Source organism: Ambystoma mexicanum, chromosome 13, assembly GCF_040938575.1.
Source record: "Ambystoma mexicanum isolate Mex_15411 chromosome 13, UKY_AmexF1_1, whole genome shotgun sequence".
Lineage (NCBI taxonomy): Eukaryota > Metazoa > Chordata > Amphibia > Caudata > Ambystomatidae > Ambystoma > Ambystoma mexicanum.
This window is the reverse complement of record NC_090938.1, coordinates 738,168,526-738,186,181: the sequence shown is the minus strand read 5'-3', so window position 1 is coordinate 738,186,181 and position 17,656 is coordinate 738,168,526. Positions and strand designations below refer to the sequence as shown.

Genomic DNA, 17,656 nt, shown 5'->3' with positions numbered 1-17,656 from the left:
AGGTGCCAACATGACCCATTTCAATCTGTAGTAGCTTGCCTAGCAGTGGTTTTATTCACTGCATTCTAGGACTTGTAGTTCTTTCCCTAGTATACGACCCAGACTACAAGTCCCACAATGCAACAGAAAAACCAGGCCTGAAAAAGTACCTACAGATTGGCTCATGCTGGTAACTATGTGGCTTTTGGTGCCTTTAGCGCCTCGAGTGCCAATCCCAGGGCCGCCACAGTAGTTGCTTAGTACATGGCCTTCCTGTGAGTGCGCGGCGTGTGCCCCTTTCCTGGAATCATTCAGGATTGTAACGCATGCGATTTAGGCAGGACACTCCCAATTTTTCAATGAAAAAAGTTCTTTTTTACTTTCTCCCGCCTAAAATATTTGTAGACCCAATGCAATTCTAGAGGGACATGTATTTCTCCTGATTTCTGTGGCGATAACTCCCTCCCCGGCTGGCGATTGCTCCCTGACTGCATGAGCAGGCCTGCTACACTACAGGCTCTGGCAGCCCTATCACTGCACTTTTTTTTTTTTGCATTTTGAAAGCGCTCACACAGCCCGGGGGCATCAAGGCGCTGTTACAGAATTTGTTGTTGTTGTCTTGGTTGTATATTTATAATGCGCTAAAATACCCAGAGGTTTCCATGCGCGGGCCCGGGGATCGAACCTGTGTTGCTTCATGTCATGTTGCTTCCAAGGCGAGCACGTTGCCACTGAGCTATCCTCCTCATGGTGGCCAGTCTCAGACTGGTCTAGCGGGCAGTTGGGCGACGCCGAAAGTGCAAGGCCAGAATCCTAACGTGGCTCCCTTTTTGTTGGCCAAACCGGGGCCGTTTTAGGAGTTATTTCACGGGGCAGCTGCTAGCTCTGACCAGTGTTACTGAACACATTTTCTTTCACATGCATAACTTGCAACACTTCTTTACCACAAAAGCTCCCCCTTTGCGACTGTAAGCCAGTTTGTCCACTAGTGCCAGAGCCAATACAATGCCCGAGTGCTACCCTGATGACGGCTCTGGCAAAACAAAGGTGTGGCCGTCCTGTTTGTCATCAAATACCTCTGCCTTCGAAATCTAACCGCCTCGCAGCTGCACAATACACGGAAACATCCATAAGATTAAGGCGCAGAAACTGACAAAACGTAATGCCTGGCGCTGGTACCTGCTCTCTCCATCTAATGCCATTCCATCGAATTTTTTCCATCTAAAAACTTTGCATCTAATGCATATTTTTGGGGGGTAAAGGGTTAATTTTTGTTTAGGTGCATTATAAAGGGTAAAAAAAAAACAGGGGTTGGGCAAACAAATGCATTAGATGCGAAGTTTTTGGCTGGATTTTTTTTTGATGGAATGGCATTGGATGCAATGGCCTTAGATGGAAAGACCATAAACCCCTGGCGCTTCATGTGCATAACTAAAACCCCCAGGAGCGGAGGGGGCTCTTTATCAGTGATCTGTCCCTGCTGAACCAAGGGGGGAGGGTGTGCGGGGTAAAGAGGTAAGGGGAGGGTGGCACCAGTAGAGTTGTGAAGACTAGTTGCCTGGCATTGCCTGACCCACACAGACACCTAAGAGGCTAGTATGCATGTGGCCGGCCGCCCATTACATGCGGCCATGCACGCACGTTGAGGAGGCACAGCACTGGGCGGCCCCAAATTTCGACGATGAAAATGTCGAATCTGAAAATGAACCTTTCCGCGTCACACTTCTTGCCCGTGCCGCGACTCCTTCCTCCCCTGCGACGTCAGTTCCCTATTCCCAACGGGGGTCGGAACAAGCGCTGCAGGGTCCTTTTTTTGGGGTGGGGCTTTATTGTCCCCTGCCATCCATGTAATGGAAGCAGGGTACAACCCCCGCAACCTCCAAAATCCCATTTTACTGAACAGGGGGGGCAGGGGATATGCCCCCACACATCCCCTGCTCCCCTCATTCGGTAAAATCGGATTCAGTATTTTTGTAAATGCCGAATGCGCAGTAAACATGCATTCTGTTTTTCCCGAACCGAAGATTTCTCGGAATACCCATCAGCACTTGTCAGCATGTCTAGGACGTGTGGAGTGTCCAGTTTAGGGGACACCCTCTGCCCACATACCCCACTCCCCGGGCGTTCACATTCGATCTGTGGGGGCCTAGATCAGTGCATTTCAAAAAGACCATAGCCCCCTTCCTTTGGCGGGCTGCCAGAGTTTATTGCAAACCTACAAAGCCGGCACTCCAGGGGAGGAGCCCGCAACCTTCCGATCCTCTCACAAGAGGTCGTCTAGTGACCTTTGATGCTGCGTAACCATATTTTCCTGATTTCGGAAGGAAAGCTGCCTCTACAAAGCTCCCAAACGCCTTACAAAGTTTTATAACAGAAGCCATATTACTCAACAGACTTGCGGCTCGTCTAATCAATTAGACGAGCCGCAAAGATGATAGGTGATGTTGGTCGCATCACAATAGTAGGTTGTAATATACCTGAAACAGATCTCTGCAGCAGGTGCCTCAACCCATGGTGCGACCTGAAGGCCATCTGCAACAAACCTGATTTTCCCGCTTCTGCCCAATGGCAGGGCTGAGCCCGTCAGCTCATTCTTCGCGTCCGGGGTTGTTTCTTTGTCTAAGCCGGTGTAAACGTTTCCATGGCCCCTGCCACAATGAGAGCTCCCCGCCCAGGGACAGACTGTGGGTTGGGTGTCCCGCTGGTCCCTTTCCACCCTTAGAAGGTGCGGCACCATGGCCTGCTCAAATTGCCTAGTTCCGCTACAGTACAGTAGAGTCACTCCAAATTGCTCTAGTTCTTTCAACCAAATTCCACGAAGTTGTTCCCGGTGCAATGCTAGGGAATGCAGCCCAACTCGGGTTAATTTTAGAACTGGAAAGCACCAGACAGAGTTCACTCCCAGAACCCAGCACGCTCGAGTTCACTTTAGGTTCCGGTGACACATCAAGAGCAGATTTCTTTAATCCTTACGGTAAAATTCCTTTGAAAACCAGGATGTGTAAAAGGCAGGTGCCAAGATGTGCGCAAAGTGTTATGACCGCTTGCTCTGGGGTTTAAGAGAGGCAATTTAGTTTCTGCGCCCATTCGAAGCTTGGCCTCTCACCAGGGATCTTTCCTTGTGAGATGAAAGGGTAAACCAAGCCCACTCCCTGCTCTGCGTAGGTTGAGGCAAGTGGCGCTTTCCGGTGGCAACTGTGAGGGTAATGGCCGCCAGGCACTGTGGACAAGACTGGGCAGAAGACGCGCACAAGACCGCTCTACTCTACCTCAGATATTGGGCGAAAAGCAAGGTAGTGATGTTTCCATCTCTGAAAATACACTGCCCGGCCCCTCCTGTGTGATGCAGATGGCTCTCCAGAACCTGTGAAGGGAGGAGCAGGAAAACCTGCCCTGCTGCAAAAAGGTTTGCAGCTTTGGGTTCCCAGAGGAACAAGAAACTGAGCTCTCGTTTCCCTAAAAAAATGCATGGAGAAGAGAAAGTAGCAAAACTCTCAGCCCTCTTCCCCGCCTCCTCCCAACGCAAGGGAGGGCGAGACGACCTAGGAAGCCAAAGGCAACGACCCACAATTCATCAATATTTCTGCATTTTCCATTTTCACAAGTAAGAAGAAAAGCAGACGGTTCGGAATCACGGTGGGCACCAGGCAGGGTAAATTCCACAACAGAGGACAGTCACAGAGCCATTAAGTGAAAGAGATTGGGAGTTTACTATTTTCAATATAGAAATGCCAACATAGCTCTAGGATGATTCCATCCAGTAAACAGTTGGGACAGCTGATTATTTCTATTAGCACTCGGGGCAAAAATGCCAGGGTGCTAAGAGCAATGAAAGCATTATTAAAATGGCCATGGCTGCCGCGCGACCCCTGGAGTCATTGCAGAACAAGCATTGGCAATGCCAACAGTTTGGGCTTTTGTGCAGGCACTGTCATAGTGGTATTAACTGGCCATTGTTGGTAGGTGCGAGTTCCTGGGCTTCTATTTGGAGTGCCTGGAAAAGGCTGAATACGCAAGCAAAAAATGTTGGCTTTGACAATGCTTGTTTTTAACAGTACTTCAGTGAAGGACACGCAGAGTGCTTGACCTTGTTCAAACATTTGTATTACACCATTAGCGGGTTTACAACTCCAATTAAGTCAATAACTCTCAGAAGACTGCTTTGAAAAAACATCGGCAGGCATTTTGAGTGCATAGTTTGATGGCAAGGTTTGATTAAAGCGAGCTCAAAGAGTTCCCCATGAGGAGGTGTTTTGGGTGGGGAGGGTCAGAAACTGGGTGGGAATGGCCATAGGGGTTAGCAAGGCCATGTGTAGTCCATGGGTGGGCAAATAGCCAAACACCACCTACAAGCTGTGTGTCCCCCCCCCCCATATGCCATTTCTCCCTAGCTGTACTCTGATGCACTAGTTTCAGTTTATAGGTGGTGCCAGTGCCATCTAATAGCCCAACCAAAAGTGGATGCCATGGAGATGGAAAACAGAGGTCCAAGTGGAGCCCCTCCTACATTTCCATGGCTGGTGCAGCATGGTGGTCAGTGGCTTGCTGGGGAGAGCCATAGCACAATGTGGGTGGGGGTAGTCTCTGAGCCCGGAAAGGCAAGGAAGTTTGGTGTGGGCAATGGGAGTGAGAGTGGGGGCCCTGGGTTGAGGCCAAACCCAGGAGAGCTTGGGGGGCCATAGGCAATGACAGCTTAGAACTCATGCCTTTATCTGTAGTTGTACCCCGCATTTCCAGATGTTACTCCCTCTGGAGCCAATTGGGATTTCAGGCAAAGCTCATATACTGAGAACGTTTCTGGGCCTATATGTGCATCGGGGACCGGGCATGCAATGCTGCACTAAAAGTGCACAAGTCTCCCACGCCTCAGATGCCGCAGTCATTTCATGCTCACATCCATAACAGGAGGCGGCTCAAATGTGTATATATGGTTCATGGCTAAAAACACTGGTCTGGATGTTGTGAACAAGGAGATGAGCAGCAAGCCCATTATGTACTTAGCGATTCAAACATACAACCCTATTTACAAATGCATAATTATGTTCCCAAAATAATGTCTGACTTTATGCAAAGCAGCCAGGAACTTTCGTTGTTGCTCTTTGCCCTCCTTGTTGTTGCTCTTTGCCCTCATCGCTTTTCTCAAAAGAGGACAATGTGAGTGTATCAAACTGTCCCTCTTGGAACGATCACCCATTATGACTTAATGCATATGGTCATTTTAGGTTTTGATCATGTTCTTTGCTCAGCAAGACATGTGCATATTTCTTGTGACTTCAAAAAAATCTGGATATACACTGAAGCAATCATTCATTACTCTCCTTTTACACCCCTTTCCCAAAATATTTAAAATAATCAGTTTACAATGTTAACACAAATAATCCGTTTTTTAAAGATCCTCTACTGCAGAGAACACACACCACTTTGGGTCACCGAACCAGCGCTTTTAGTACAGTATGCACAACCACACACTAATAGTGAACGAAACATGGAAACTAAACACATTTGTGGAGCCTGCAACCTGCTCCTCGGGTCCCTCACCAGAGCCTGTCCAAAACCCCCTTGCCCGCTACTCAGCCTATCCGCCTCCCTTTCACGCCCTTATGGACTACGTGTCCTCTCTGTGATAGTGACATTCCTGCAGGATACACACAATGACACTGTAGGTCTCCTAATACCAGTCCGGACCCCTCCTTGGCAAGGGTGGGTACCCTTCGCTGCTTCTGGCCTTCTGCTAAAAAGAAAACGCAGCCGTCCCTCCCCACAAGAGCTCTGTGTTTTTTCTCTGGGCGTGCTACTACTGTCAGCAACGGCTGGGGTGGCTCTAGCAAACGTGGACCGGAGAATGCAACTCTCACCCACGGAGGAAGAGTGAGAGACAGAGAGATCTCGAGCCAAAGAAAGGAGAGTGCCGTGTTATGTACTGGGTACAGCTCGTTCTAATTCTTTTATTACTCGGCCTAACTTCTCTCCCAGCTCAGACTATGGGGGTCTCTATTTGTAATAAACTGTTTGAACCATCGTAAGTCTCCCGGAAGCGAGCAAAGTTTCCCTTCTAAATGGCAAACACGTAGGTCATCATTTGGACCGAGTTCTCACCAAAATCAACGCAGCGTCCCCTGAATAGCTCCAAAGTGGGCCAAATACTGCAAAAAATGTCCACAGTACCCACTAATCCCAACAAAAGGTTCACAGGCGCCCTTACATCTCCAAAATGTGATACATAAACCCTCAAATCGTACAACTGTTACCATCACTCCTCCTCAGACTTCCCCAGAACGCACGCAGCCCTACTTTCCTCGCAAAACAGAATATCGATCGATTTCCCATCAATACACACCAAGAGGGGCCATCTCACGGCGGCAACTCCCCCAAAGGCGTGCAGTCACGCAAGCTCTCCCTGGCGACCCGAGGCTCGCTTTTATTCGAAAGCACGGGAGTTACTGCCCAAATCAAAAAGGTACCATTGCCACACGTGCTCATTATTTTCTCATTACACTCCTGATTTTATCATGTGCTCCTTGTTTTATGCATCTTTGGATAGTCTTGCCAATGTATGAGCTTGAATTGCTCCTCGTGAACACCGTGGGTGGAGGGGGCCATGGGGCGTCAGTCGGGGGGGGGGGGGGATCATTGCATTAGTGGTGACAGGGTCTGCCCACGTTTGTGGAGTTGTCTGTCCGGTGAGAGGGCATATTTCCGTGGGCGTCAGTCTCTCGTGGACACTTTTCCTCTCAGTGAGTGACAGTCTCTTGGGAAGAGATACCCATCTCGCTGGTGTGTGGCAGTCTCTGGGGGGGTGCTGTCAGTCTCGCAGCCTGGAGTGAGCTCTGGGTGTCTGACGGTCGCTCGGGGGATGCCACTCCCTAAGGGCTGCACTCTGCGGGTAGGGGTGACCCGAGGAGAGGTAGCACCCCCTTGAGGGGCCCCTGCACTCACCATAGGGCTCCGAGCTCTCCTCCTTCTTCTTGCCCATGGCTGGCGTGCCTCCGGGGGGCCCCTGGGATGGGGGTCGGGTTTGGGGGGCTCCGGCTCTTCCGCCCCCTCTTGCTCTGTCTGAGGCTGAAACGGTTCTCCTGGAATCCTCCCTCTGCTCACCTGTCAGAGTGGAACCTGCCCGACGTCACGGGAGGCCGCGCCCACTCACAGCACCTGCCACGGGAAGGCCACGCCCCTGCGAACACCTGCCATGGGAAGGCCACGCCTCTCCGAACACCTGCTCCAGGCAAGCCACGCCCCCTCTACACACCTGCTGCGGGAAGCTAAGGAAACAGCGCAACTCAAGCACTGGCGCCCGCAGAGAGGCCACGCCCACGCCACACCTGCAGCTCAGAGGGCCCACACACTCCATGCCCTTCCCCAATCAGCCGCGCCCACACCTTACGGATCTCTTAAAGGTGACGCCCACAACAAACATCTCTCTCATAGCGTGGAAGGCAGGCTTACTTCACCCTCTCGAGAGACCTCGCCCACACCTACACGCCCACACCTTACCTTTCCCTCCTAGTATGAATACGCCCACTCCTTACCTTCACCTCCTAGTATAAACACGCCCACACCATACCTTTCCTTCCTAGTATGAACACGCCCTCCCCTTACCTTTCCCACATAGTATGAACACGCCCGCCCCTTACCTTTCCCTCATAGTATGAACACGTTACACGTACACCCCTTACCTTTCCCTCATAGTATGAACACGTCCACCCCTTACCTTTCCCTCATAGTATGAACACGTCCACGCATTACCTTCCCCTCCTAGTATGAACACGCCCACGCATTACCTTCCCCTCCTAGTATGAACACGCCCACACCTCACCTTTCCCTCCCAGTATGAACACGCCCGCCCCTTACCTTTCCCTCAAAGTATGAACACGCCCGCCCCTGACCTTTCCCTCCTAGTATGAACATGCCCACCCCTTACCTTTCACTCCTAGTATGAACACTCCCGCCCTTTACCTTTCACTCCTAGTATGTACACGCCCACCCCTTACCTTCACCTTAGTATGAACACGCCCGCCCCTTACCTTTCCCTCATAGTAGGAACACGCCCGCCCCTTACCTTTCCCTCCTAGTATGAACACGCCCGCCCCTTACCTTTCCCTCCTAGTATGAACACGCCCACCCCTTACCTTTCACTCCTAGTATGAACACTCCCGCCCCTTACCTTTCCCTACTAGTATGAACACGCCCGCCCCTTACCTTCCCCTCTTAGTAGGAACACGCCCACCCCTTACCTTTCACCCCTAGTATGAACACGCCCACCAGTTACCTTCCCCTCTTAGTATGAACATGCCCGCCCTCACCCTCCCCTCCCAAAATGAACACGGCCACCCCTTACCTTTCCCTCCTAGGAGGAACACGCCCGCCCCTTACCTTCCCCTCATAGTATGAACATGCCCGCCCCTTACCCTCCCCTCCTAGTATGGACACGGCCACCCTTTTCCTGCTCCCAAAGGGGTCTTCCGACTTTGTCTCTATCTTACGGGAGGCCGAGCCCACGCTTCCTTCCATAAAGGACACAGCAGCATTTCCCCTTCCCAGGTGGCACCGCCCCTCAACTCTCTAGTGAGAGGACCCCCCCCCCCCCTTATCTGCCCCTCGTATTGTGTCTGAAGAAGTACACCAGACCTTTCTAGTTTCCTGGGGCCATACCCGAGAAGGCCTTTCCTTGTTTGGGATTCTGGAACTTGTAGTTTCCCCAAGTTTCAACCAGGAACGAAAAACATACACATCCCAGAACCCAAAGGGACATTAACTGGACTGGATGGCATTCCCACTGACGACCACAGGTAACTTGAGAGCGCTGGGTACCCCTCACCATTCCGTCTCAGGATGGAGCACCCACTTATAAGAGCATTCTCCCTCTTCTCGCTAAGAAGTCATGCCCAGCGGTGCCTCCCAAGAAGTGATGCCCACATCTCCCTTCTAAGAATTCATGCCCACCCACATCTCCCTCCTAAAAAGTAATGCCCACCCAAATATCCCTCCCAAAAATATATGCCCACCTACATCTCAATCCTAAGACGTCATGCCCACATCTCCCTCCTAAGAAGTCATGCCCACCCGCATCTCCGTCCTAAGGGGTCATGCCCACATCTCAATCCTAAGAAGTCATGCCCACATCTCCCTCCTAAGAAGTCATGCCCACCCGCATCTCCGTCCTAAGGGGTCATGCCCACATCTCAATCCTAAGAAGTCATGCCCACATCTCCCTCCTAAGCAGTCATACTCACCCACATCTCCCCCGTAAGACTTCATGCCCACCCACATCCCCTTCCTAAGATTTCATACCGACCAACATCTCCCTCCTGAGGAGCCTTGCTCCCCCCAAATAGTCCTCCAAAATAGTATTGCCCACATCTCCCTCCTAAGAAGTAATGCCTGCTCACATCTCCCTCAAAAGGAATCATACCCACCCACATCTCCTTCTTAAGGAATTATGCCCACAAATCCCTCCTAAGACTTCATGCCCACCCACATCTCCCTCCCAAGGAGTCATGCCCACATCTCCTTCCTAAAACGTCATGCCCGCCCACCTCTCTCTCCTAAAAGTCATGCCCACCCACATCTCCCTCCTGAAAAAAGTCATGCCTGCCTACATATCCTTCCTAAGCAATCATGCCAACCCTCCTCCCTCCTAAAAATATATACTGACCCACACCTCACTCCTAAGGAGTCATGTCAACATCTCCCTCCTAAGACTTCATGTCCACCCACATCTCCCTCCTTAGAATCATGTCCACCCACATCTCCCCCCTAAAAATATATGGCCACCAACATCTCCCTCCTAAGGAGTCACACCCACATCTCCTTCCTAAGACTTCATGCCCACCCACATATCCCAAATTAACAAGGGGGGTCCTGGGAGTCTCTCTGCCAGACATTAGTCCTGGTTACGAGAGACTTACCCAGAGTCTTTAGCTCACTATCTTTCACAGAGAAGAAATATCCCAAACATATCAGTCTTTGTCCTGCCCAGGGGCAGTCCAGCACCAAAATGCTGGGCAATTCTCCTCTGAACAAGAGTACCAACAGCAACCCCTAAGTTACTAGGGGAATCCAGACGTGGACCCCTTGCTCACTATTCTTAGAGAGGCACAGCTACACCTTACTGATGATGTTCAACCAGACCAAAACACGTGTCTGGGGTTGCTGTTGGTACTCTTGTTCAGAGGAGAATTGGCTAGTATTTTGGTATTAGGTATTAAGCGCATTTTAAAAAACCAAATATAATTATACTTACCCTCCCTATTCCCCTTCATCATAGTCCTTGGTCCTCGTTCTTCCAATCCTTACCCTCTCGTTCATCATAGTCCTATCATTCCAATTTCTCTAAAAAATCTTATTAAAAAACATTTTTTGCACCCATTAATATTGTATGAAAGAATACAGTATAAATCACATGACTAAATACATCACGTGATCACAAACGAACTGGCCTAGGTTTACGGCTGTTTCGAATGACAATTCAGAATTAAAATACACACAGCGTTGCTAGGCCTTTTCCCCTTACACCTTCTTAAAAAGAAGTAGTTCTCTCGAGAGAAAAAAAGGTTTCTTGAAAATTAAGCTAAACATCACACACCAACGTACGAGCAAGCTTAATTACACAAACTTTCCCATTTCAAAATGGCGGATGCGATCACGTGAACAAACTTAACACATGACCGCGGCACCATTCTGAAGTCGGGAAACACACGTGAACAAGGAAGAAGACGGTTATCATGCCGCTCGTCCAGTAAAAGACCAACATCTGTGCAACTATAGATATATATTCCAAACTACAATACAAATCAAAGTAATTCAGCCGCACCAGTGGTCTCCTTACTCGTGATCCAGCCGACCTGACAGGATGCCAAGGCCTGGAAGCTGAGAAGATGCAGTCGTCTCACATCTGGGACTGAACTTGCAACAAAATTGCAACAATCTATCTACAACATGCGCTGGGACTGGACCTCTCACATGGCACTAGTAAGACCTCCAATTGTTACACACTGTCACATAGTCACACCTTGTTGATACACATTGTATGAAAGCAGGTGTCTTGAGGGCTGGGCACAACGGTAGTCCCAGGCTTGGGGGACAGCGGCCTGACCAATGAGGATACTGGAGATTCGGGGCTGGTGGCCGGAATCTCCAGCCAATCATCAGGGTTTCTAATGTAACATTAGCAATTTTTAGGGACAATCCAAGTACACCACCTGACACATTGGCCACCAATAATCTTGCGCCCTATATCTCCCTATGCTGGACCTACCACTCTGTGAGCCAACCCAGGGTGGCGTTAGGTTCAGGGATGGATTATGATGGGTGACGCTGAATGTGAGGTCACAACTGTACAAAAGTGGCCTGCAAGCCCAAAATCGATGAGATGTGGCTGGACTGGATTTTGCTCCATGCGTGTTATCCCTGCCTGTTTGCTATAATAAAACAGCAGTAACCCTTTGTTCCTTGTGTGGACCTCGACTTCTTTGGGACAAGAAGTTGGGGCCTTCTGTGAGCTGGAGGTGCGCGGACCCTAGGTACGGCTCTGCCGAGCCCAGAAATTACAAGTTGGTGGCACTGCTGAGATGCACTCCTGAGACCCCAGTGAGTTCGTTTGTGACGTCAGCTCGGCAGGGTGTGGCCCCCTCCACCGTTGGACCTCAGAGGAATGCAAGACCCTCACGAAATTGCAACACAACCGGACAGCGCAACTGGAGATTGGCCGTCGGGAGTTGACTTAAAAAATCATCCTGCCCGCGGGTGACGAGTGTCCACACGCGGTCCAGTAGAAGCGAGACGAGCCAAGTGGGAGGGGAGCTAGCAGCCGAGCGACGCCTGCAGACTTGTACCTAAAGTAAGTGTGGTCCACACAACTAGCAACAACCTATTGTACGGGTGGGGGGAGGATGCGTAACTAGGGTGGAGGGTGGTATAACATTGTCATAACGTTTGGTACCGAGGCGGTGGTTGGCATGTGTACGAGTGTAGGGAACGGAGTGGAAGTAGTTCCTTCTTGTGCTGGTGAGCGTTTTGAAGGCAGGACAACGGGTCCCCAGGTGACTGAAGGATTGTTGCGGCGACAGATCTGAACAGTGAACACACGTGTAGGGGCATGGTTTTCCTATGAATCGACGTTGTCGTTTTGTGAATAGATGTGGTTTTCCTGTTAATTGAGTGTTTTAGCTCAGTAAATAGATGTCATATTCCCATACAAGTTAGCTGTGGCTATCATAAGATTGCGGAAGGTAGTTGACTGGTTAAGTTTCTGGGGTAGGAAGCGTATCACACGTCAGGCGACGGATGCAGTTCAATTACAAAAAGAGTTGGTTGATGACCTATGCTCACTCCCGGGGGGTTGGCAAGACAGCTGTGGGGATCATGGATTTTTATATGTGGAATTAAAATGGCAGGGGTCTGTGTATAATAGGTGCATGAAGTATTCATTGTGAAGGGTTAGCTTGGTGACGTCACCCATAGGTCATTTCATAGGACATTGTGTGATCAGCGAGCGCAGGGCTCACAACTCGGCGCTGAAACTACCGAGCAGGGGAATTAGCAGGTGTGCGTGGACAGCACCAGCACATGATCAAAGGGCATGCCGAGCGGCATCAGCCCAGTAAAGGTGAGGCGGTACCAGAGTACACTGCACTGGTGTATGGTAGCAGGAGGCCGGACACATTGAGGAGTGTGCCGGGTGGCAGCAACACCATTGGAGGCGGGATACGCCGCGTAAGGTATAAGGCCGCAGGGGACTGTAGACATTGAGGGTGCGTGCCGGATCGTGGCAGCTCTGTAAAGGCGGGGTGGTACGAGAGTACGCCTTGCAAGAAGTGTGGCTGTTAAGGGCCGCACGTAATGCTAATTGAACGTTGAACTGCCTAATAAATACATTTTCTACCCTTATTCTGACAACAGGAAGTCAAAACCCTCAATTTGAGGTCAGGTAAAACTACAAGTAAAGGCAATGATGTACCACGGGGAGGAGCACCATACGGGGCCCATGGGACTGCGCTGACCCCAATCCAGCACATTTGTAAGACACTGACCATTTATAAAGACAGAATAGTCAAATACAATGTAGAATGGACTAAGGGCACGGTTGGGAAAAAAAATGGTACCATGGCCTAATGGTAGTTTCTCGAAGGATGTACTACAATCACTACTTACATACCTATACAACACATACAAGGGGAAGATGTTAGCAAACTGCATGGACATATTTGAGCTGTGGCGAATGTTTCAGGGGTATTACCCTTATATGTTGAGCATACAGGAGGTAAAGGACGAGGTAGGGGACTCCTGTGCTCCGCCCCCTGCACCTCCCAGCATTGTCTCAGACGATGCGGATGAGGAGGAGGAGCAGGGATTATGCCTGATTCGGGAGCTAAAGGAAGCTACGGAGCCCCGTGAATTAACCACAGCAGGGGGCTATTCAAATCCTATGTACAAGCTACCACTGTACGCCCCGAACACACGCACCCCACGGGCAGAGGCAGTTAGCCCAGGCACTGATGAGAGAGAGCTGAGGCAGGTGGAGAACGAATTTACAGGGATAGGCCCAGATGAATGGATAGCAGCACATGTACTATTGAAGTTACAAAGGACAACCACGGGAGAACCCAAAGGGGCAACAAAAGCAATAGAGGACTTAGAGTTGGGGAAAGGATGCAGGTGAGGAGCAGTTACGAGAAGAGGATGAGGGAAGGCAAGAATAGCGGAGTTGAAGGAGAAAAGGAACATGTTAGTGAAACAACTAGAAAGAAACAGGAACAGGAAGTGCAGTTAGAATTAGAAAGGCAGGAGAAGACGGAGTGAGAAAGCAGAGAACGTGAGGAATTAATGGAGAAGGAGCAGAGAGAGATGATGGAGAGGACAACGACGGGATGAAAGGGCAAGGTGTGTACGGAAGCAAAGGGGCGTAGAGTACAAGAAAAGGAAAGGGTTGAGGCTGAATGAGAAATGGCATTCTGGAGACGGAAGATATTGTTGGAAAGCACACATAAGTACGAGGAAAGCAGGCTGAGGAGCTAAGGTTAGCCCTGGTAGGGGGAGTGTGGAATCAGAAAGACGAAGAAGCGCTACGAAAGGTAAGCAAAGAAGTAATGGAAGAACTAGATCGGGCACATGTGGACGAGGTAGAACGGGAAGAGCAACAGCTCCGATGGGTACCGAAGGGACACACAGAGAGAAGCATGGGAAGGGCCAGGGTGCACCAGACAGAGTCTGTAGGACAGAGCGCAACAGGAAGAGGAGAAATGAATGCGGCTAATTTTACATATATTGATCTCGAAAGCATAACGGTGCATTACCCACTCCCACGTAAATTGACATTCTCAGACGGATTCTGTAATGAGGAAGACGAAGATAGCAATGATGTAGGAAAGGAAGGGCTAAGCAAACTTTACATTATACAAACAGGCACACGAGTCTCATGGGAATGCAGGACTCAAGATGAAAAGAGTGGAGGACAGCACACTGACAAAATGACTGAGGACATGGCAGCAGCAGTAGCACCGCACACACCCTACACAAATAGGCTCCGAGACCTCCCCGTGCTCTGATTAGATGGGGCAGCGGTAAACCACAACAGGGGACACACATGTCAGCGGGGCGGGCACACGGGATGTCCCACGCCGGTCACACAATATAGACCTCACCGACATCGGAGCAGACATGGAAGATGGGAAAGGACCTATACAGATACGGCAGTATAGACGGTCACCGGAAGAAAGGACTGAATATTCACAGATGTCATTATTAGAGAGAGGGGGAACCAGGCCACGATTTATACCCTGGAAGCACTCACGCAGGGAACACATTAAGAACAGATTGCCATCCCTCAGTGGAAGAGCAGAGAAATGGATATAAGAAATGGAAAAACAGACAGCGGGGCACAGGCTGGCACTGGGGGACGTGAAAGGGCTGCTAGTATCCATACTGGGTGGCGCAGCAGATGACATCTGGAAGAGGGCGGGGTTCCCAGGGTTACAACATGAAACACAACACATGATGGGTCCCCATTAGAGAATTGCAGGCATGCAGTATGGCAAGCACTAAGGACACAATACCCTGACACTTCAGACATTGGGGCAGTCATGTCACACAAGATGCATGACGATGAAGATCCTGTTAGCTACATTCAAGAGATTCAAGAGCTTTGGTGCCTCGAAACGCGAGAGCCGTGGGACAAAACAATAGCCATCTTCTGTCACATCTTAATACAAGGGTTGCCAGAACTGGTGTAGAGGCAACTGAAGAAATCAGTGGGAATGGAGGCAAAAGCATGGTCAGAAATACAACTAACAATAGTACACAATTGTAGATTATGGAAGGAAAAGATGTAACAGGAGGCAGAGGATAGAAAAGCGGACAATGCTGAATTAGTGCAGAAGAAGTTGTCAAAATACGCTTTAGAGGGAGCAGTAATAACCAGCCCTGCACCACCAACTCAGATAGTGTCCCAACCCCAACAACAGCTGCCACAGCAGCTGCCACACTATAACACAGCTCAGCAGTACCAACCACCAATGGGGGGGAATACATGGGTATGGGCGGGTACCAGCAAAATTCTAGAGGAAGGGGAGATTACACAAGGGGGTGGGGCTTTGTCCCACAAGCACACCATCCCGGAGGGGGGTTCCGGGGCTATCCGCAACTGGGATTACAAGACCAAGGGGAGGCTGGAGGAGGATTCCCATGGCAAGCGCGAGAACCACCACATTGCTGGACCTGCAGACAGTTAGGCCATATTTCTCGCACGTGCAGACACAGAGCACTACAACAATGGTGGGCTGAGCAAGGGCAATAGACCCACCAAGGCGGCCAGAATGGGTACTACCAACAAGCAGTGGAACAGCCAATGGTACAATAGTAAAACATACCCCAGCCACAGGCACAACCCCAAATAGTATCAGGGATATTACAACCACAACAGCAGCAAACGCAACAGCAAAACGCACAAATAGCACAGCAACTGACACAATTACAGGACGATTTACAGCAACCAATGGACACGACGGCGGTAGTGCCAGTGACAAGTATGGGAGGGGTAACAATAATGGGGCACAACCCATGCACTGGCAACAGACATTCCTTATACCCGCAATAGGACAGCCCATAGACTACCTTGTTGTGTCCCATCCTGTCGGGAACACCTAACCCTGTGGAGGTACATCACATAAAGGTGGCGATAGGTGACCAGACTTTTTTCTTTCTGGTTGATACGGGCTCATCAGGTCATGCGCACGGGTGGGGAAATACACTTTGTCAGGTGGTGCCATGAACATTCAAGGATTTTCTGGGGCTCGAGAAGTGGTTCCATTCTCTGATAACATCTCCTTATCTATTGGAGATGATGACCTATCACTACCCCTACAATACTCTAAACATGCGCCTGTAAATATCCTGGGGTGGGACATAATGAGTAGATTGAACATGACCATCTCCTTCTTAGACAAAGGTATAGTGTGCTCCACACCAAGCATACACATGCTCACAGCAAGGCAAATACTTCAGGCATATTGTGGCAAAAGTGTGCAGGGGGAGCCTGGACACCCCGAAGTGTTTCAGTACGGGACAGACATGGCATTGGCATGGCTACCAGGGATCGCAGAGAAAGTGTGGAGAAGACCAGGTGAGTACCTTTTTAGGCCAGAGAAGCTCGCAGAGGAGAAGGAAGGAATGTTTGTGTTGATAGACATAAAAGGAATAGTGGCACAAGAAGATTGCATTGTAGTACACGCCCTAGACAATGAAGGGAAGGCATGGAGGGCAGTAATAGCACTAGCAAAGGGGTGTAGATTGACGCAAGTATCTGATGAGGAACTTTTTTCACAAGAAAAGGGAACGAGTGAGATGATGTTGGGGATGAGTGTGTACCTTTGGCTACGTTCAACATACACATAAGTGGCCCAGAAAATGGCAATGGCATTAGAAGCATCCCTCCCAGCACCACCCCCCTTCTGTGAGGAAGACTTAGCAAAGGTACCAACTTCACTATGGACAACAAGTCCCTATGACATAGGGTGCATTAAAAGCATAGGGGGAGTGAAAATAAAACTGAAGAAAGGAGCAATCCTGCCTAGAGTTAGACAGTACCCACTGTCGAATGAAGCAGATGAGGGCATTTATGAGACGATAAGTGCCCTCATTGAAAGAGTCCCCTTGCAATACTGCTGTGTACCCTGTCTGCAAGGCAAACAGGGGTTCATGGCATTTTATACAAGATTTGAGACCTCCCAACCACATTGTGGAAACAGAATACCCAGTAGCGGCTAATCGGCCACAATACTCTGCGGCATTCCAGCCGAGGCTACATGGTTCACCGTGATTGACCTCAAAAATGCCTTTTTCTCGATACCACTGCACCCAGAGTCTCAAGACCTAACAAGCTTCATGTATCGCAATACAAAATGGAAACACAACAGAGGTTTCTCATGTCGCCTTGCAACCCGAAACGAGCCGCGCAAAGTTTCTTGTGCCTATGGGTGAACGTAGCACAAATCAAAAAGTGCAGCACAAAGTTTCTCATGCAGCTGTGCAAACCTAGTATGAATCAAAAAAAGAGCAGCTTGAAGTTTCCTGTGCCAAAAGGCAAATCTAGAACGACTCAAACAAAAAAGCTGCGCAAAGTTTCGAGTGTCTCTGTGCGAAACTAGCACAGAGCGAAGAAAAGCAAAGTTTCTGGTGTCGTTGC

The 17,656-nt window shown here is 49.8% G+C and overlaps 1 protein-coding gene across 1 annotated transcript in view; it reads right to left on the bottom strand.

Annotated features, from left to right (window-relative positions):
* SLC44A4 (solute carrier family 44 member 4) overlaps nt 1-7,085 on the bottom strand; it is a 322,971-nt gene extending 315,886 nt beyond the window's left edge. Inside the window, exon 1 of the mRNA XM_069635013.1 lies at nt 6,916-7,085. Coding sequence (XP_069491114.1) covers nt 6,916-6,952 — 37 coding nt within the window. The 5' untranslated portion in view covers nt 6,953-7,085. The remainder of the gene's footprint in view (nt 1-6,915) is intronic.
* Nucleotides 7,086-17,656: the final 10,571 nt, after the last annotated feature.